The sequence below is a fragment of the Carassius auratus genome, chromosome 23 (assembly GCF_003368295.1).
Source record: "Carassius auratus strain Wakin chromosome 23, ASM336829v1, whole genome shotgun sequence".
In the NCBI taxonomy this organism is placed as follows: Eukaryota; Metazoa; Chordata; class Actinopteri; order Cypriniformes; family Cyprinidae; genus Carassius; species Carassius auratus.
The window spans coordinates 2,114,080-2,135,214 of NC_039265.1; the positions used below are offsets into that span (position 1 = coordinate 2,114,080).

The 21,135-nt window shown below is 39.7% G+C and overlaps 1 protein-coding gene and 1 long non-coding RNA gene across 3 annotated transcripts; both read left to right on the plus strand.

Moving 5' to 3' along the window:
• The first annotated feature begins 552 nt into the window (after positions 1-552).
• Positions 553-15,337, plus strand: dhx35 (DEAH-box helicase 35). Of its 2 annotated transcripts, none has more exons than XM_026199209.1 (21): positions 553-1,075; positions 1,437-1,564; positions 2,142-2,234; positions 3,446-3,523; positions 3,606-3,710; positions 3,788-3,849; positions 6,368-6,437; positions 6,522-6,581; positions 8,065-8,177; positions 8,258-8,354; positions 8,511-8,669; positions 8,828-9,038; positions 9,393-9,517; positions 9,605-9,659; positions 11,567-11,757; positions 11,863-11,940; positions 12,062-12,191; positions 12,332-12,413; positions 12,867-12,938; positions 13,021-13,132; positions 14,062-15,337. In XM_026199209.1, the coding sequence occupies exons 1-21, from the start codon at positions 1,036-1,038 to the stop codon at positions 14,299-14,301; spliced, it is 2,301 nt and encodes a 766-aa protein (XP_026054994.1). In that variant the 5' UTR covers positions 553-1,035; the 3' UTR covers positions 14,302-15,337. The 2 variants fall into 2 exon arrangements, with proteins under 2 accessions (XP_026054994.1, XP_026054995.1); XM_026199210.1 differs by having other exon boundaries at positions 557-1,075; positions 14,108-14,200.
• Positions 15,338-17,816: 2,479 nt separating this feature from the next.
• Positions 17,817-20,295, plus strand: LOC113040975 (uncharacterized). Its single transcript, XR_003275327.1, has 3 exons — positions 17,817-17,931; positions 18,014-18,125; positions 19,070-20,295. It is a non-coding gene; the product is annotated as an uncharacterized LOC113040975 (long non-coding RNA).
• Positions 20,296-21,135: the final 840 nt, after the last annotated feature.

Sequence of the window (21,135 nt, forward strand, 5' to 3'; positions counted from 1 at the left end):
ATCACTCTATTATATGGCTCTGGGCTAACCGGACGTGTACTAAAGGACATATTAAAGAGGAGTGGAGGCGTTGTTTTAATAATATAACTCCAGAAGATGGCAGTAGGCAGGTTTCAGCTGTCATTAAAACCTAAAGAAGGAGAAGAAGTACGAGGAATGTCTTTCCCTGTGTCCCATGTTCATACTATCCGTCCTAAACAGTATGTGAGATTAAAATAAGTGTCCCAAAGAATAGTATGGTGAAAAGAGTATGCCAGAAGTCCCCGGATGGGCGACTATCGACTTTTGGAGCGTGGATGATCCGTGCGAGACTTAGGTCTCTGCAGAGCAAAAGTGGGCGTTTATCACCATATGGGTGTTTTGAAACTGCTGGGTGTTTCTGAATCATGCAATCTAAATGATCCCCCTTACCCAACCCCACCCCTAAACCTAACGTCACTATTACATCAACTAATCAGGTATCATGGTTTAAAAACACCTTGATCTCGTAACTCCCATTACTTTCCTGCAGAGACCTATACTTGATCCGTGCCGAGGCTAATATTACCCGCAATCCATTGCGCTTTGACAAATGATTCGGTTCTGGACTACAAACACGAATAAAGAAGTTAAAAAACTACAAACATGGCGAATGTGCGCGACCGACGCCATAACCGACGGGATTTGAGTTACTAATAATAATCTGCAATTAAACCTGTTAATTTTTTTAATGTATGTTATCTCTGTTAGGATATTTCATCTGTAACAACATTGTGAAATTTTATAAACATCCGTTTGGCCATTAACTTTAAAAAGCAGAGTTTTCTGCATAAAGACCCGCGGCTTAATTTCTCTCCAGCACGGTAGGAAGTTAAATGAGATGAAATGTGGAGGACGTTTACTGTGACAACATGATTGACAGGCCAGTTGGTTTACAGCATAGTTTACACAGCGACAGGTCTTTTTACTGTATGGGTGTTTGTAACTATGCGACAGAGCGTACCGACGCAACTGTATGACGTCCACGCGTCATTACGCTCGATAACGTAGTGCATCATGGCGGCGCCCCACTCCACCATGAAATTCTGGAAACCCGGTAAAAATCGCATCACATCTCACAGAGTTATTCTGACACGTTCACTTTTATTTTGTCTGGTAGTAGTAACTACAGAGTGAAGGCGTGCCGCAGCGGCGTGTTGTTGTTTCTCTGTTCTCAAGTGTGTGTTTGATGTATTAGTGTGTGACTGCAGTGCTTCATGACTCTAATGTAATAACACTATCACGTGCTACATGCATCACAGCAACAGAACACAGCATGCAGCAAAGTGACCGCGCTGTAACGCTCTAGGATGACTCGATTCTGACTGACGCGCAGCATTCATCCACATTCATTCATTCACATGTGGGTGTGTCTGTCTGTCTGTCTGTCTGTCTGTGTGTGTGTGTGTGTGTGTCAGGCTCGGAGGCTCCAGGTGTGTGTGAGGAGAGGGATCTGTGCTCTGAGACCACCGGCTCCCCCATCATCTATAACCCCCACACAGCGCTCTCCATCGAGAAACAGAGGCAGAGGCTGCCCGTCTTCAAGGTGTCCACACAAACACTGTTACTGGATCTATTAAGAGTTTGAAGCAGCTTGTACTGCTACAGCTTTCATTTTAATGTTACTTCGACTTTTCTGTTCATGTGCTGTCATTCTTTTTCATGTAATTTTTTTAAGTACTCAGTTCATGCTTTTCAATTTTTTTTTTTTTTTTACATTTCTGTTTTAGTTAATGTAATTTTAATACTCTAGGTTAAACATTTATTACCCTTATTTGCCAATGCAAAATGCATAGTGTTTAGGTTTTCTTCTAAGAATTTTATTTTATTTTATTTCAGTGTTAATTAACAGAAATTATGTCTTATTTAGTTGCTAAAGTGTTTCTGGTGTGTTATGAGTTATTGCAAATTCAAAATATTGTAAAGCAAACACCACTAATTATAATTTTATGCTGCTACCTTTATATTTTTATTAGAAGATGTAACAAAATTGATCTTTTTTTGAAAATGTATTTTACTTAATAATTTTGTTTGCATGTTTACAATACAGTTTTATTTCATAGTGAAGTTTCTGCATTTATAAATGATGTTTTTTAATCTTTTTTAATTTTTTTTGCATCCAGCACAGAAACAATATCCTGTATCTGGTGGAGAGTTTCCAGACTGTGGTGATTGTTGGAGAAACAGGATCTGGAAAAAGCACACAAATCCCACAGGTTTGTCCAGCGCTGGCCAATCAGACGTAAAGCTTTTCCTCAATCAGTCAATATCAACCTAAGGGGGCGGTCACACTGCACTTTTCGTTCCATTGACTTCCATTCATACTCATACAAATGCGTCAGACTGGAAACACGAGCCCGTGTCAAAAGTTTCCAAGCGTTCCAAAGTTTAAGTTGAACTCTGACCTGTGAATTCACATCACATGAAGCCATTTGACCAACGGCAGATCGATACTTCACAGCATGACCTCCTGTCTGAATTAAGACATGAATTTAAAACTGTGTAACATCATACCACAACTAGGGGTGGGAGAAAAAATCGATTCTTCAATGCATCTCGATTCTCTCTTCAATTCAACATTTCAGAATAGATTCTGAGCTTGTTTATTTTTCACACATATTGCACGTGTGCACACATTTTAGGGGCTAAACAACATCACGTTCAACCCACGGACATGAAAAACAACTGCGGACTTGGCAACACTGGTTCAGGGGGAGCGGCATTTACTACACAGAGCCATAGTTCACTGACAAGCTGCACAAAATCACTTTCAGAATCGACAAAGAATCGCCTGCGATATTGAAATAGATTTTGTGTGGATTTTCCGTGAATTACGGCTCTGTTTAGTAAAGGCCAACGAGTGTTGCCAAGTCTGCGGGTCGAAGTGACCCTAATACAAATAATGTGATGTTTAGCCCCTAAAATGCTAATTTTTACCAAGGGAACCCCGCAAAAAAGTTTTTATTTTATCGACCGGAACGAAACGCGATTGGGCTAGTTTTGAGAAGTAATTGGGCAGGTTTTGTTTTGAAAACCTGGCAACCCTGATCTGAACGCACGTGCTGGAGATATACTACTAATCACAGGAGTGCCTTTACTGATAAGATGCGCATGAAAATCGCATTCGATTTTTTGCACAGCCCTAATTAATTGGGGAAAAAATGTAGACCAAGAATCATTTTGGAATTGGATCGTGACTCCCAGATTTAGAATTGGATCAAATCATGAAGTGCCTGAAGATTCCCACCCCTAATAGATGTACAGGTTGTATGACAACATTCGATGCATCATTAATCAGATCGAATCGTGAGATACCCATAGATTCCCACCCCTAATCACGATAATAAACAGATTTGCTTGACCGAAGCAGTAAAGTGAGTCTTGTAGGTCAGAAGAGTTTTGTGATGTTGTTGATGTTTTTGGGCAGTATCTGCTGGAGGCGGGATGGGCGGCGGATGGGAAGGTGATCGCCGTGACTCAGCCGCGGCGAGTGGCTGCCACATCTGTACGTAACTCTTCTCTTCAGTTAAATCTGAACGTGAATGTCTGCTGTGGGCTGCTCTCTGTATGTGATCGTGTGCTCACAGGTGGCCGGTCGCGTGGCGGAGGAGCGGGGGGCGTATCTGGGGCATGAGGTGGGCTACAGCATCCGCTTCGATGACTGCTCTGACCCGCACGCCACACGCATTAAGGTACAGATAGACTCTGGTTTACTAGTGTTACGTCTGCTGTCCATCTTTACAGTGACTTCCTGTTCTCTCGGTCTCAGTTTCTGACAGACGGGATGTTGGTTCGGGAGATGATGTCTGACCCGCTGCTGAAGAAGTACAGGTAAAGCAGCAGTGGTGCTTCCAATATTTGACGAAAAAAAAAAAATCCACATTGGATGCGGTGCTGCTTTGTTGTTTATTCAAAAATATTGGAGAAAAAGGGAACATCAATGTGGAGATAATCTTGTTAACGTCAAAACTGAATCCAAGCCATACACACTAAATGCATATTTAATGCATGTTCTATGAAGGCATCTGTTACCGTTGCACTCGCATCTCGCACAAGAGAGCAGCAATTTTAGAAAGCCATGTAAGATAAACGGGAACTTTAAACTGTGTCCTCTAGCGGTCACTGTGGCAGACGTCTTCGGCGTGACAGGTGTCTTAAGCATATATCTAAACATGACAATAACATTGGTCAGCAACAGCCTATGATGTCATTACCAGCGCAACCTCAGTTTGAGAGGGAGCTGGAAGAACACGTCATCCTCTTCTTCGTCTTCTCTGAGCGGTAAGCTAAAGCACGACTAGGAGTGCATGTTCTCTGGCCAGAAACTTTGCTCTGATACCTGCAGTTTCACATGGCTCGTGTGTTGTGTGTGTGGTGAAGAGCTCTTCTGCAAGTTGAATGCGCTCATTGCATTCATCGCTTTTTTCTTTGTGAGAGACACGCATGAACTGAACATGCTCGACTCCTGAGGAGATGGCTTGTGCTCATCGTAATGCATTCACGGGACTACTGAGAGGGGAGGTGAGTACTTCACCATTTACCAGAGTTTGTAGATATCAGATAACCATATTATACTGCGCTCCGAGAGCCCATTTTCTGTGCCTTTACTTTCATTCATGGTTGTATGACTCTCTGTGCTCAAGTGTTGGCTTGTGAGCCTCTTTAATGCTTGGCCCTGAACTCTGGGGTTAGGAGCTTGACTGTACTCCCCTCTCGCTAGCCTGAGGGCTATTTGCGAGTAGGTCACAGACGCAGAACCTGGTTCCCCTAACCTTAACGCTACAACCTCCGAGGCTCTACGGGGTCTCGTTCTGAGGGGCTTCTTGATTCTTAAGCTACCTTGTGTCCATTTTGCACATGTACTTGGGTGCTTCTCCCAAGTTATGTATGAGCATGATGCTCCGGAGCTTGTTCTGTGACTACTATACTTAAGTTGGTGATGCTCCTTTCAGTAGGAGGGTTTTTCTATTAGGTATTGGGCCTCACTCAACTGATGTATGCTTGGTGAAACCTTTTTAAGCAGGGTGTTTGCTACTAAGGGTCTGTTGTGTCTGTTCCTTTGAGCAAGCTCTTGAGAGAGCTGGTGGTAGCCCCTGGGTGACAGGTCAGGGTCTAGTTACAGTGTCCCTAAACGCTTGGCCATATCCCCTTAAAGGAATCTATTTTTTTCTGATTCCAAGTTTTCGAGCAGTGCCCTGGGTTTAGGATTCCTCAGTTCCATCCCTTAACAGGTAAGTTAATGAGGTATGCAGCTCTGGCCTTTAGCCAAAGGTGACTGTGGCACTGACAGCCTTTAAGGCACCCCTTGGGGCAACTCCCAAAACCTTGGTAGAGTTGGTGCTTATTGCTTGCTTTTGTGCTTGACATGCACTCCCCTCCGCATGGCAGCATGAGTATACCATTTTTCCACAGCGACCACTATTCCCTAATCCCTTCACAGAGTTTACCCTCTGGAGTGAGAGCTTTGAAGGGTTGCAGGGTGTAGGGGACCAGACAACATTTCCTTGAAGTGCCCTTCTGCGACATCATCTCATGCCCATACAGAGGCTCCGTCATCATGGAAATAATCTGCGTAGAGTATCATGGGGCGCCAAAGTGTCCATCAGTTTTACCCTTCGAAACCCTTAATTCAGAAGGGCCCTTTGAAGTCCCCAGTTTTGAGCACTTTGGTTTAGAATGACCCTAAAATATGGCGGCCGTGATTGTTTTCACCCCGAAGTGCCCTTCAGGGGGCGATATATCCCGTTTGAACACACCGACTGTGGTCGCACTGGTAATGAGGTCATAGGCTGTCGCTAGAGGATGCAGTGTCTCGTTCCCTTCTCAGGGAACCAGGGTTACATACATAACCTGAGATGCTCAACTTAAAAAAAACAAAACATGTCATAAAAACGTTATGGTGGGTTTTTACCCATCCTACTGCATCTCATGTTTTTAAATAAAAAAGTACCCTTAGTGATTGGTTTTCGGTCCTTTTTATTTAACTTTGGATATATACATGATGCTATTTTGTTTATAATTGTTTAAGCAACTTAAGTAATTATATGTGGTTTATAATTATTATTATTTTGGAACATTATTCCCTTTTAAAGATAGCAGTGTTATTTTATTACTTTAATAAATGTGAATTAGTAATATTTTGCTTGTGGCCTCCGGAGAGAAGCCAAAAGCTTTGTTCCCCCAACTGAAATGATGTCTTGAAATTCAAATATAATTTGAATATTGCTAATTTCTAAGTACACAATTTGAATTGAGTTTTTCAGTCATTTTGAAAGGCCTATCGTGCACTGAGAGGTTTCCTGGTGACGGGCTGATTTCTGATCATATCATTGGTGTTGTTTTGGTGTAGTGTGATAATTCTGGATGAAGCTCACGAGCGAACACTTTACACTGACATCGCCATCGGCCTCCTGAAGAAGGTGATGCTCTTTTTGCTTTCTATCATCTGTCAGATGAGCATATGTGTGAGGGTTTTCTTCCCATTGTTATCACGGTCTTTACAGATTCAGAAGAAGCGCAGAGACCTGCGATTGATCGTTGCTTCAGCCACTTTGGATGCCAAGGTAAATCCAACCTCTGACTAAATATACATGGGTCAAATAAAGTTACTTTGTCACAGATATATTTATGTAAAAAAAAAAAAACATACTTATTCTGACTTGTGCTTATTAAAACACATAGAAGAATAAATTATCATACTAAATTTGATTTGATTTTAAATGATTAAAAACCTCTTGCAAATGGGTAAAACCTAGTAGTTTGAAGGATAGTGACAATCTTTGGTAAATATTTAAAATAATAATTAATTAGTTTTTGGAGCTAAACTGAGATCCTCATCTAATGATTTTTGTTGGAAATGTGCCTGAAAAGATTTATTGCTATATGAACTATTGCTACACTAAATGATATTAGTTCAGTAATTCATGGTAAAAAAAAATAAAAATAAGGGTCATTTATTTTTTTGCTTAGGGAAACTTTTATCTTGATGCTTGATATTTAAATGTAACTCTACATGTTCTAATGTCATTTGATAAAAACTAGTATTTCCTCACACTATATGTACACAATCACTATTTTAAGTACTTTTTTATAACCCTCATGTATTAAAGGGTTAGTTCACCATAAATCATAATTATGTCATTAATAACTCACCCTCATGTCGTTCCAAACCCCTGAGACCTCCATTTATCTTCTGAACACAGCTCTCTGTCCCTAAAATATCTTAAACTGTGTTCAGAAGATGATCTAACCCTTTAATAAACTTCATTACATTTCCTTTTTCTTCTGCATATTTCTACATGTTGGTCTCTCAGTATCACTGTGACCACGTTGTCTGTATGTCCTCGTATATAAAATTTAAGTCAGAAATGATAAAATCATGCACATTGTAAAAGAGGTGTAAGATATTTTCATTATCATCATTGTTTTATGATTTTATATACAGTGCCTTTCAAAAGTTTGGGATCAGTAAGATTGTTATCTTCTCCTCATCAAGGCTGCATTTACACTACTATTCAGAAGTTTGGGGTCAACATATATATATATATATATATATAATTAATACTGGTATTCAGCAAGGATGTATTAAATGGATAAAAAGTGATAGTAAAGACTTTAATTGTTAGAAAATATTTATATTTTAAATAAACACTGATCATTTTAACTTAATATCACAGGTTCCAAAAAATATTACAACACCGTTTCAGCACTGATAATAAATCACTATTATTATTTATTCATTTTTAAATAATAATAAATACATTTATTAATTTATTTATTTAAACACTATTATGATTTCTGTAGATCATGTGACACTGAAGACTGGAGGAATGATGCTGGAAATACTTTCAAGCTTTCGATCATAGGAATAATTTTTTTTAAGTATATTAAAATATTAAACCAATATTTCATAATGTTAATTTTTTTCACCCTGTATTTTGAATACATTTTTGATGAGCATAAGAAGCTTCTTTAAAAACATTTAAAATCCTAGACCTAGCTAGACGTCATCTACATCTGATACATCAACAATATTGTCTCTCTCAGAAATTCCACGATTTCTTCAACCTCAATGAGTCTGGAGACCCGAATAAAGACACCTGTGCGATCCTGACGGTGGAGGGCCGCACTTTCCCCGTGGATATTTTCTACACTGTCAGGTGAAGCTTGGTCCGTCCTGTGAGACACGAGCGTCTCTCTGAGCCACGAATGATAGTGACGGGATGTTTTCTGTCTCTAGTCCTGTGCCGGACTACGTGAAGGCTACGGTGGAAACCGTGATGAAGATCCACGAGACGGAGGAGGATGGAGATGTGCTGGCCTTTCTCACCGGACAGGTGTGTGTGTGTGTGTGTGTGTGACGTTTGTTCTGGAGTGGACCTGCAGCATTGATTTGAACTGTTCACGTCCTAAAGATGTCTTTTTAAAGATGTTTTTCAAGGCTCCTCTGATGTCAGTGTATATCAATGCCTTTCTTCCCGCTCTTTCATCAGGAGGAGGTGGAGAAGGTGGTGTCTATGCTCCAGGAACAGGCCCGGACTTTGTCCCGTTACGGGATGAAGAAGCACCTGTGTGTGCTGCCCATGTACGCGGGCCTGCCCTATAACGAGCAGATGAGGGTGTTCGAGAGGATGCCCCCTACTGTCAGAAAGGTGCGGACACATCTGTGTCCCCGGAGCACAGAAGCAGTCATCAGTAGCACGGGACATTTACAGCAATAGCCAACAATACACTGTTTTGTGTCCTGTTTGCACTGTGCAACAGAATCAGCACATGTGTGTGTGTGTGTGTGTGTGTGTGTGTGTTTCAGGTGGTGGTCGCCACCAATATAGCGGAGACGTCCATCACCATTAACGGCGTGGTGTTTGTGATCGACTGTGCGTTTGTGAAGCTGAGGGCGTATAATCCACACACGGCGATCGAGTCTCTGATCGTCACGCCCATCTCTAAAGCCTCGGCCTGTCAGAGAGCCGGGAGAGCGGGGAGAAACCGCGCCGGGAAGTGTTTCCGGCTCTACACGGGTACAGAGCTCTCACAACAACAGAGAATACACTCTTCAATCCGTTACAGTCATTATTTAGAATCGCAGTATTATTCTGAGATTAAATAAATGTAATCAAGACTTAAAGGTGTTTAAAATGCAATAATGACTAAAGCTAAAACTGAAATAGAAATAAACAAGCTAAATGTAAGGATAAAAAGAGCCCAAAAATTAGTTCAAAAATATAATTGAAAACATTAACTTTTTGTGTTAACATATTTATTAAATGGTAATTTCAAGTGAGTTTGATTCCGTTTGAGCACTGAATTCAGCTACCACACTGAACAGAGGATAAACGGTGTACTTCTCTGTGAAACCGTGTTGTGTGTGTCAGAGGAGGACTTTGAGAAGCTGCCCGAGTCGACGGTTCCTGAGATGCAGCGCTCGAATCTGGCTCCGGTCATCCTGCAGCTCAAAGCTCTGGGCATTGACAACGTGCTGCGGTTCAGCTTCCTGTCTGTGAGTGACCCCTGACCTCAGCTAACAGACATCCGCTGGTGTGTGAAGCCGTGTAGTGCTCTGAGCACCGCTGTGTTTGTGTTGCAGCCTCCACCTGCTCAGTCCATGGTCCAGGCCCTGGAGCTGCTCTACGCTCTCGGAGGTAGACGATCACTGGGGCAGGATCTGCATGGGTTCTCGTTAGGGATCCAAAAACTGTTCCAGAGAACGGGGGGTTCCATGAGATGATGCATTTCCATTCTGTTGAATGATTCCTGCGTTCACCTTTTCATGTTTGTGTCTGTTCTCTGATCGCTCAGTGCATTTCCACTGCAGTAACCGTTGTTCTGCACTGGAACTGACTTTGTCATCTAGAGCGGCACGATTATGACAAAAAGCATAATTGTCGATTATTCCCTTGGAATTGTAATTGTGATTTACCGTATTTTTCGGACTATAAGTCGCACCAGAGTATAAGTCGCATCAGTCCAAAAATACATCATGATGAGAAAAAAAAACATACATAAGTCGCACCGGACTATAAGTCAGTCCCTCCAGAAAATCACTGATTATTTTTGTGATTGTTGCGGGCAAAAATCCTTGATTTTGCGGCACGTTTTCTTAAAAAATGCGATGAAATTGCGTGAACTTGCAAAAACTGAGGTTTGATGAAAAAGAGAAAAAAAAGGTGATTCCCCCAACACCTTTTTCTCACTAAGCTACTACCTTAATGTAAATAGTAATTTCTTATTACTTCCTATGATAAGCGAGCATACTAAATCACAGAATATTTAAGTTGCAATCTCTTACTGCAACGTAAATTACTTTACATACTACTAATATAATTACAACTGTAAGTTTTTGGTACTGTTCTGTAACAAAAAAGTGCAATCTTACAACTGTAAAGTTGCATCAACTTCTGAATGAAACTACAACAGTGTTAGTAGCCAAGTGAGAAGGAGATGTTGGGGGAATCACCTTTTTTTCTCTATGGGAAAATGGCGCTTTACTTGTGTGAAGTAAGCCAAAGTAAACGCAACATTTTTCAACTTTCTGAAATCGGCAATTTATGTGGCAAAAGAGCGGCGTATTTGAAAAAATGTTACCCTGGATAAATATGCGGCCTTTGGCTGATTATGCATTAAATCAGGCGATCGCATAATCGCGTTTTTCTGGAGGGACTGATAAGTCGTGAGTTGCACCTGACTGTAAGTTGCAGGACCAGCCAAACTATGAAAAAAAGTGCGTCTTATAGTCCAGAAAATACGGTAATAATCATGATTATGACAGTTTAAGCCGAATGATGCTTATACCATTGTTTGATGCAACTGCATGCCGTATTTTTATATGAAAATAGACCAGCTGGAAACACTCGAACTGAAAAACCTTTAGTGGTTTTATATAGTATTAAGCCTCAAATGTTAACTATACATCGGATTGCTTTCCTCTTTAAATTATACAAAAGTTCAAATATGAATGGTATTATAATGTTATACTAAAACTAAAAACTATGTAAAACACTTAAGATAAAACGTAGAAAGAAAAATATATATCATAAGCAGACAGAATAACGTAAGCGGGCTTTGAAATAATGGTAATGTGATCACAAACCGCTGTTTTCATCTTTAGTGAACGCAAACAGAAAACGTACATTTGCAGTATTTTTAGATGTGCTTGCGTTCGGTGTTAATAATCGCTGCCGGTCATCAATATTTATCAAAGAAGAAAAGAAAATCATTCACTGGTCTTGACTGAATAACTTTAACTAGTTCATCTGTATTTTATATATGAAAAGAAAACTATGCAGCGTTTTTAAACTTTTGGTTACGGTTTCTTTAGCTGAAATTAGGTTCAGTTGTATTCGTTTATGCTATTGCTAATTGATTTGTGTGCTTTAATAATATTTGAAATGGTTATTTATTGCACGCTGCATACAGTGCTGTGACCAGTTGATTGGACAAGTATTTTGAAAATGCATTTACAATTCTGAATAACTTGTAATGAATAATTCCTCTCTGTATTTTGAAGTGCCCGTGATACCAATATCCTCCTCCGCTGTCTCTCTGGCAGGTCTGGATCAGTTCGGCCGTCTCACTGACCCCATGGGGGTGCGGATGGCCGAGTTCCCCCTCAGTCCCATGTTTGCCAAGATGCTGCTGGAGTCAGGAAACTTCGGCTGCTCCAAGGAGATCGTCACTATAGCGGCCATGATGCAAATACAGAACATCTTTGTAGCGCCGCACAACCAGAAGAAATCAGCTGTACGTTTGTCTCTTTAGTCTGTTGTTGGTTTCTTTATGCTTTCTTAACCATGCTGTCTCTGAACGGACTTGTAAATCTCTGTCTGTTGTGTGCTCTGTGGTCAGGCGAGGGAGCGCAGGAAGTTTGCTGTGGCCGAGGGAGATCATCTCACCATGCTGAATGTTTACGAGGCTTTCATAAAGGTTACTGAGCGCACGTTTGACAGAGTGTTAGGGGTTGAATTAAATCCCATCCTTTGCAGTTGTATAGTTGTTAGGATGCAGTCTGGCTTGACTTGAAGATGTGTTGATGTGTGTTACGCAGCATCAGAAGAGCTCTCAGTGGTGTCAGGATCATTTCCTCCACTATAAAGGGCTCCTGCGGGCCGTGGCTGTGCGTGAGCAGCTCAGACACCTCCTCAACAAGTTCAAGGTGCCGCGGACCTCCAGTGAAGGTGCTCTCCTCTTCACCGTGCCACACTTTCAGTGATGTTCTCTCAGTTTTCATCTGACCACATTACCTCCTCAGACTGGAAGGTGGTGTCATCAGTATGTCACGTGTTCAGTGGTTTGTCCCTCCTCTGTCTGTGCTCAGGTGATCCTGATGTGATTCTCCGATGTATTGTGTCTGGGTTTTTTGCGAATGCCGCCCGAATGCATCACTCGGGCTCCTACAGGTGGGTCCATTCTCCTCACTTCTGTTTCCTCTTCTAGACGTAAACCTGTCTTTTGCAGTGTTGGGGAAAGCTACCTTTTAAAAGTAATGCATTACATTACATTAAAAGTAACTAAATGCGTTTCTTAGTTTCCTTGTTATGGAAAGTTATGTGTTAATTTAATTTTGAGCACAAAAGGTTAGGGGTTCGATTCCCTGGGAACACATGATAGTAGAAAATTGATAGCCTGAATGCACTGTAAATCACTTTGGATAAAAGCCTCTGCTAAATGCATACATTTAATTTAATTTAAAAATATTAACCGTACATGAAGCAGTTATGGGTTAATACAATAACACACACCTGAATCCGTCAGTACATGAGAAGAGAAGTGACTGGTGGTGCTTTATAATGTGTTAGCTGAGGAAGTAATCTGACTGGTGTTTGTTTGTGTCTGATGTTGTGATGGTCCAGGACTCTCCGTGATGACCGAGAGCTCTACATTCACCCTGATTCAGTGCTGTATGGAGAAAAGCCCCCGAAATGGTACTGATATAAACCATGGGGAGTTAATGGAGCTTGTTCGGTTGAGTTAGTTTCTCACTCTTTGTTTGTGGACGTGTCTCAGGGTGGTCTTCAACGAGGTGGTTCAGACCAGTAAGTACTACATGCGTGACGTGACGGCGGTGGAGTCGTCCTGGCTGGTGGAGCTGGCCCCGCACTTCTACAGACAGGCCAAGGTGAGACCCTCCCCAAACTCACACACCAGCAGTCCTGCCCAACAGAAGTGCTCGACCACAGGAACATGAGTATATTGAAAATATTTTCTTGTCTATATATATATATATATATATATATATATATATATATATATATATAATATACAAATAAATATTTAATATGGAAACATAACATTTTTCTTAAATATATACATGCATGTGTGTGTATTTATATGTAATAAATATAAACAGATACTACGTAAAGAAAACTATTCTGAAACATGTTTGTTTATAAATGTAAAAAACACGATTACAAAAAATCAAAAACACAATCAAAACAGTAATATTATAAAATAGTATTACAATTTATAATAAGTTTGAATGAATGAATGAATGCTTTATTTCGAACATAAACATAAAACAAGTAACAAAAGAAAGTAAACTGAAAGTTTCAAATGTAATTTATTTCAGCATCATTCCTCCAGTCTTTGGTGTCACATGATCTTCAGAAATCATAAAAATATACTGATTTACTGCTCAAGAAACATTTCTGATTATCATCAGTGATAAAAACAGCTGTGCTGCTTCACATTTCTGTGGAAAATAATAATTATTATTATTTTTTTAAGATCCTTTGTTGATTGGGAAGTTCAAAAGAACAGTATTTATTTAAAATATACATTTTTTTGTAACATTTTAATTATCTTTCACAGTTGCTTTTGATTAGTTGAATGCATCCTTGCTGAATTGTCACCTAAAAAAAACATTCTCACCTTTAAAGATTAACTTAAAATGGTTTTACTGAATAATTTATACAAACGCTCAGTTCCTTTCATTATATAATCATGAATCGTTCCAGTCATATTTGCTCTTTGCTACAGTTAAATATGTTTTGATTGTTGTTGATGTTACACAAAGACATATTTCCATGTTTTTTTCTTCAAAAGCAGCCTGATACTGATTTGAGATGTCTGTTCTCTGTGACGTGTCTTGTAGCACGGGTCTCTGAGCAGCAAACGGGCCAAAGTCTTCTGAGCGGAGCTGCTCTCACACTTCAAGTCTCTGCTCAACAGCTGAACATAGACGCTCCTCTCAAACTAACACGGCGAAGGAGGGAACACTGTGCTATTTTGTACATACAGGTGTATATGATACATTCATGCGCTCACGGTCATCTTTCTATTATTTAATAGCCATTGGAATAACTTGACTGTGATTTGTTGAGTGTTTGAGAGCGAGAGAACGACAGCTTTACAACATCGCACGAAGCCCTACCCTCAACAATAACCAGAATAATACTATTATAAGCTACTTTTCACCAGTTATTTCAAACCCTCGTCGGAGAAATACTGTGTAGCTCAAACGTAGTGGCCTTGTAACCATTATGTGCCAAATATTATAAATCCGTAGAACATTTCCTGATGTATATGAAATGTGACATGAATTGTAGTTACACTGTCAGCATGAGACAAAAAAAGTGCCATTTTTTTAATCTAATATATATATATATATATAGATCCCCATTAAGTAGCCTTGTAATGCACCTCTGGCCTAAAAACTGTGGTGTTAGGTGTAATAATTAATTCATAGTGTAGTGTCTCATTTAGGAAAGATCAGCCATGACTTGTTCAGTGTGGTGAGTGAAGAGCACAGCCAACGAGAGCCTCAGGGAGGAGCTTCTTTCTTATTAAAGTTAACGGGGTGCTAACTCTGGACATGGCAACCCTTCTCAGGCCACGCCTCTTCTGGGCGTGGCCTTTCATAGGAAGCTGAGGTGCCAATCATGTGGGTGGAGGCGGAGCCTCTGTCATAAAGGGATGTTTTGACAATGTTTGTGATGTTTTAGTTTTACTGTGACATGTTGGATTTTTCGATCCCTGTATAGTTTATTATATCCAAAAAACAAAAAACTAAAAAAAACTACACTCAAGGTTACTTGTGTAACATTATTACCAAATGTCTTGAAGACAATCCCTGTGGTTGTAGAGTATATGTAGTGTAGTTAGCTGCTGACCGAGTCCTATTGATAGCAGTTTAAACGTTCTTGCATGTCTTTAAACGATTCCCATCTCACGTAGTTCACAGCAGTGCAGGAAATCACACTGAGCTCAATGTTCCTCCGACTCTGTCCAGATGTGCTGCTCCACAGCCTGATGTTCACTGTAACACATGTGCCGAGTCTGTACTCATCTCTGTTTTACCCAGAATAAAGAAGGAAACTGTGGACACCTGTGTGGTTTGGATGTGTATGAAGTGTCCGTGTGGTGCTGGTGTAAAATATGAACCTGCCAGAATGGAGACGGCTCCTGTTCATCTACAGCACACTGACGCATGAATCCTGCTCGGGAGGAGAGTTCAGTTCTGTGTTTGTGCTGATGGCATGCACCTCTGCAAGAAGCGGCTTAAAACACATCTCTCCCAGCTTTATTTGAGCTCTAGCAATCTCTAATCCAATCCTGTTATTAAAAAACTACTTTTAGACTTGCACTCTGTTCATTCAGTTTTCTTAAAACTAGCTTCTCTAATCTTTTTGTATTCCATTTGTTTTCTTTTCATTTATTATACAGTTAACAAAGAGGCCTCTAACACTGGCTAGCTCAATTCTGTTATATAATGATATATATATGTTAAATTAACTTTGGATTAAAGCGTCTGCTAAATGACTAAATGTAAATGAGCAGCATAGGGAATGTATAGCATTTTTGGGAAATGCATATACTGTAGATATATTTTTAGATCTGGTTTCATGTTTTAGGACTTCACAATTATAGACTACAGATAATAGGAAAGCACTAGGTTTATGATAGAAACAAGAGTGTGATTGACCAGAAGGTGTCAGTGTTGGTCAGAGAAATCCATTCAGAGAAACATTTCATCTGTTTTCATCTGTGCTCTTGTCTAGAGACGTCTCTAATGCTCACCAATGCACATCTAGCTAAAGCTTCAGCATCATTCCTCCAGTCTCCAGTGGCACACGATCTTCAGAAATCATCGTGTTATGCTGATCTTCCTGATGCTCACGAGATACATTAGAGGATCCCACTAACCTTACAGAAAACACTCCGAGTCATTCATTGTGGATCTTTATTTGAGGGTCAGTCATATCACTGTAAGATTAAATGGCTTAATGAACTCCATATATATCTGAATATAAAATACAGTGCTTGAGTTCAAACATGGCTTTGATATTGTGACTTTAAATAATACTAAATGAGTAATTCTTAGTGTTTGTATGGATTAAAACAAGAGGTGTTTATATATATATATATACATATATTGTATTCCATAGTTTCCTTGTACATGTGAAAATAACAGTTATTGGTTCATTGGTTCATGAAAATAACTAACAGGAAGGCAAGAGCAACCAGATTATTAGATGTTTTTTAATGATGAAACCCACAATGCTCCATGGTGTTCCAGCATGATTTATAATTCGAGTGAGAGCTTTAGCTTCATGTGAAGCAGCAGTCAGTAACTGAAGCAGATTCTGGAGAGACGTGTGGAGACGGGAGGAGAAAGAGTCCTCAGATCAGTCTGGAGGATTCCCACCGGCCCCTCGGGAGAGATATGACACACACACACACACACACACACACACACGCACACACATACGCACACACACGCTTTCAAAATATAGACTGCATGTGTGTGTATTTAAATATACATAATAAATAAATTATGATAAATAGATCCCAAACTGTGGTAAATCAGTATCCAAAGGCTGTTATTCTGACGTATTTTGTTAAGTGTAAATCATAAGACAGAGGAGTGTGTGTGCATGGGAGGAGTTGGAGTAGAATAAACTAAACACGTGTGTGTGTGTGTGTGTGTGTGTGTGTATGTGTGTGTGTGTGTGTGTGTGTACATACATGTGCATGCATGTGTTAGTGTGTGTGAATGTGTGTGTGTATGTGTGTGTGTAAATGCATGTGCATGCATGTGTTAGTGTGTGTGAATGTGTGTGTGTGTGTACGTGTGTGTGCATGCATGTGTTAGTGTGTGTGAATGTGTGTGTGTGTGTGTGTGTGTGTGTACGTGCGTGTGCATGTGTATGTTAGAGTGAGTGTGTGTACATGCATGCGTATGTTAGTGTGTGTGAATGTGTGTGTGTGTGTACGTGTGTGTGCATGCATGTGTTAGTGTGTGTGAATGTGTGTGTGTGTGTGTGTGTGTACGTGCATGTGCATGTGTATGTTAGAGTGAGTGTGTGTACATGCATGCGTATGTTAGTGTGTGTGAACATGTGCATGTGTACGACCATGTGTGCGTTAGTGTGTGTATGTGCAGGTGTGTGTTAGTGTGTGTTAGAGTGAGTGTGTGTAAGTGCTCTTCCAGACGTAAATCTGTCTTTTGCAGTGTTGGGGAAAGCTACCTTTTAAAAAGTAATGCATTACATTACATTACATTAAAAGTAACTAAATGCGTTTCTTAGTTTCCTTGTTATGGAAAGTTATGTGTTAATTTAATTTTGAGCACAAAAGGTTAGGGGTTCGATTCCCTGGGAACACATGATAGTAGAAAATAGATAGCCTGAATGCACTGTAAATCGCTTTGGATAAAAGCCTCTGCTAAATGCATACATTTAATTTAATTTAACCATACATGAAGCAGTTATGGGTTAATACAATAACACACACCTGAATCCGTCAGTACATGAGAAGAGAAGTGACTGGTGGTACTTTATAATGTGTTAGTTGAGGAAGGAATCTGACTGGTGTTTGTTTGTGTCTGATGTTGTGATGGTCCAGGACTCTCCGTGATGACCGAGAGCTCTACATTCACCCTGATTCAGTGCTGTATGGAGAAAAGCCCCCGAAATGGTACTGATATAAACCATGGGGAGTTAATGGAGCTTGTTCGGTTGAGTTAGTTTCTCACTCTTTGTTTGTGGACGTGTCTCAGGGTGGTCTTCAACGAGGTGGTTCAGACCAGTAAGTACTACATGCGTGACGTGACGGCGGTGGAGTCGTCCTGGCTGGTGGAGCTGGCCCCGCACTTCTACAGACAGGCCAAGGTGAGACCCTCCCCAAACTCACACACAAGCAGTCCTGCCCAACAGAAGTGCTCGACCACAGGAACATGTGTATATTGAAAATATTTTCTTGTCTATATTTATATTCATGTAATATACAAATAAATATTTAATATGGAAACATAACATTTTTCTTAAATATATACATGCATGTGTGTGTATTTATATGTAATATAAACAGATACTACGTAAAGAAAACTATTCTGAAACATGTTTGTTTATAAATGTAAAAAACACATTACAAAAAATCAAAAACACAATCAAAACAGTAATATTATAAAATAGTATTATAATTTATAATAAGTTTGAATGAATGAATGAATGCTTTATTTCGAACATAAACATAAAACAAGTAACAAAAGAAAGTAAACTGAAAGTTTCAAATGTAATTTATTTCAGCATCATTCCTCCAGTCTTTGGTGTCACATGATCTTCAGAAATCATAATAATATACTGATTTACTGCTCAAGAAACATTTCTGATTATCATCAATGATGAAAACAGCTGTGCTGCTTCACATTTCTGTGGAAAATAATTATTATTATTTTTTTTTTAAGATCCTTTGTTGATTGGGAAGTTCAAAAGAACAGTATTTATTTAAAATATAATTTTTTTTGTAACATTTTAATTATCTTTCACAGTCGCTTTTGATTAGTTGAATGCATCCTTGCTGAATTTTCACCTAAAAAAAACATTCTCACCTTTAAAGATTAACTTAAAACCGGTTTAACTGAATAATTTATACAAACGCTCGATTCCTTTCATTATATAATCATAAATCGTTCCAGTCATATTTGCTCTTAGCTACAGTTAAATATGTTTTGATTGTTGTTGATGTCACACAAAGACATATTTCCATGTTTTTTTCTTCAAACGCAGCCTGATATTGATTTGAGATGTCTGTTCCTCTGTGACGTGTCTTGTAGCACGGGTCTCTGAGCAGCAAACGGGCCAAAGTCTTCTGAGCGGAGCTGCTCTCACACTTCAGGTCTCTGCTCAACAGCTGAACATAGACGCTCCTCTCAAACTAACACGGCGAAGGAGGGAACACTGTGCTATTTTGTACATACAGGTGTATATGATACATTCATGCGCTCACGGTCATCTTTCTATTATTTAATAGCCATTGGAATAACTTGACTGTGATTTGTTGAGTGTTTGAGAGCGAGAGAACGACAGCTTTACAACATCGCACGAAGCCCTACCCTCAACAATAACCAGAATAATACTATTATAAGCTACTTTTCACCAGTTATTTCGAACCCTCGTCGGAGAAATACTGTGTAGCTCAAACGTAGTGGCCTTGTAACCATTATGTGCCAAATATTATAAATCCGTAGAACATTTCCTGATGTATATGAAATGTGACATGAATTGTAGTTACACTGTCAGCATGAGACAAAAAAAGTGCCATTTTTTTAATCTAATATATATATATATATAGGTCCCCATTAAGTAGCCTTGTAATGCACCTCTGGCCTAAAAACTGTGGTGTTAGGTGTAATAATTAATTCATAGTGTAGTGTCTCATTTAGGAAAGATCAGCCATGACTTGTTCAGTGTGGTGAGTGAAGAGCACAGCCAACGAGAGCCTCAGGGAGGAGCTTCTTTCTTATTAAAGTTAACGGGGTGCTAACTCTGGACATGGCAACCCTTCTCAGGCCACGCCTCTTCTGGGCGTGGCCTTTCATAGGAAGCTGAGGTGCCAATCATGTGGGTGGAGGCGGAGCCTCTGTCATAAAGGGATGTTTTGACAATGTTTGTGATGTTTTAGTTTTACTGTGACCTGTTGGATTTTTCGATCCCTGTATAGTTTATTATATCCAAAAAACAAAAAACTAAAAAAAACTACACTCAAGGTTACTTGTGTAACATTATTACCAAATGTCTTGAAGACAATCCCTGTGGTTGTAGAGTATATGTAGTGTAGTTAGCTGCTGACAGAGTCCTATTGATAGCAGTTTAAACGTTCTTGCATGTCTTTAAACGATTCCCATCTCACGTAGTTCACAGCAGTGCAGGAAATCACACTGAGCTCAATGTTCCTCCGACTCTGTCCAGATGTGCTGCTCCACAGCCTGATGTTCACTGTAACACATGTGCCCAGTCTGTACTCATCTCTGTTTTACCCAGAATAAAGAAGGAAACTGTGGACACCTGTGTGGTTTGGATGTGTATGAAGTGTCCGTGTGGTGCTGGTGTAAAATATGAACCTGCCAGAATGGAGACGGCTCCTGTTCATCTACAGCACACTGACGCATGAATCCTGCTCGGGAGGAGAGTTCAGTTCTGTGTTTGTGCTGATGGCATGCACCTCTGCAAGAAGCGGCTTAAAACACATCTCTCCCAGCTTTATTTGAGCTCTAGCAATCTCTAATCCAATCCTGTTATTAAAAAACTACTTTTAGACTTGCACTCTGTTCATTCAGTTTTCTTAAAACTAGCTTCTCTAATCTTTTTGTATTCCATTTGTTTTCTTTTCATTTATTATACAGTTAACAAAGAGGCCTCTAACACTGGCTAGCTCAATTCTATTATATAATGATATATATGTTAAGTTAACTTTGGATTAAAGCGTCTGCTAAATGACTAAATGTAAATGAGCAGCATAGGGAATGTATAGCATTTTTGGGAAATGCATATGCTGTATATATATTTTTAGATCTGGTTTCATGTTTTAGGACTTCACAATTATAGACTACAGATAATAGGAAAGCACTAGGTTTATGATAGAAACAAGAGTGTGATTGACCAGAAGGTGTCAGTGTTGGTCAGAGAAATCCATTCAGAGAAACATTTCATCTGTTTTCATCTGTGCTCTTGTCTAGAGAAGTCTCTAATGCTCACCAATGCACATTTAGCTAAAGCTTCAGCATCATTCCTCCAGTCTCCAGTGGCACACGATCTTCAGAAATCATTGTGTTATGCTGATCTTCCTGATGCTCACGAGATACATTAGAGGATCCCACTAACCTTACAGAAAACACTCCGA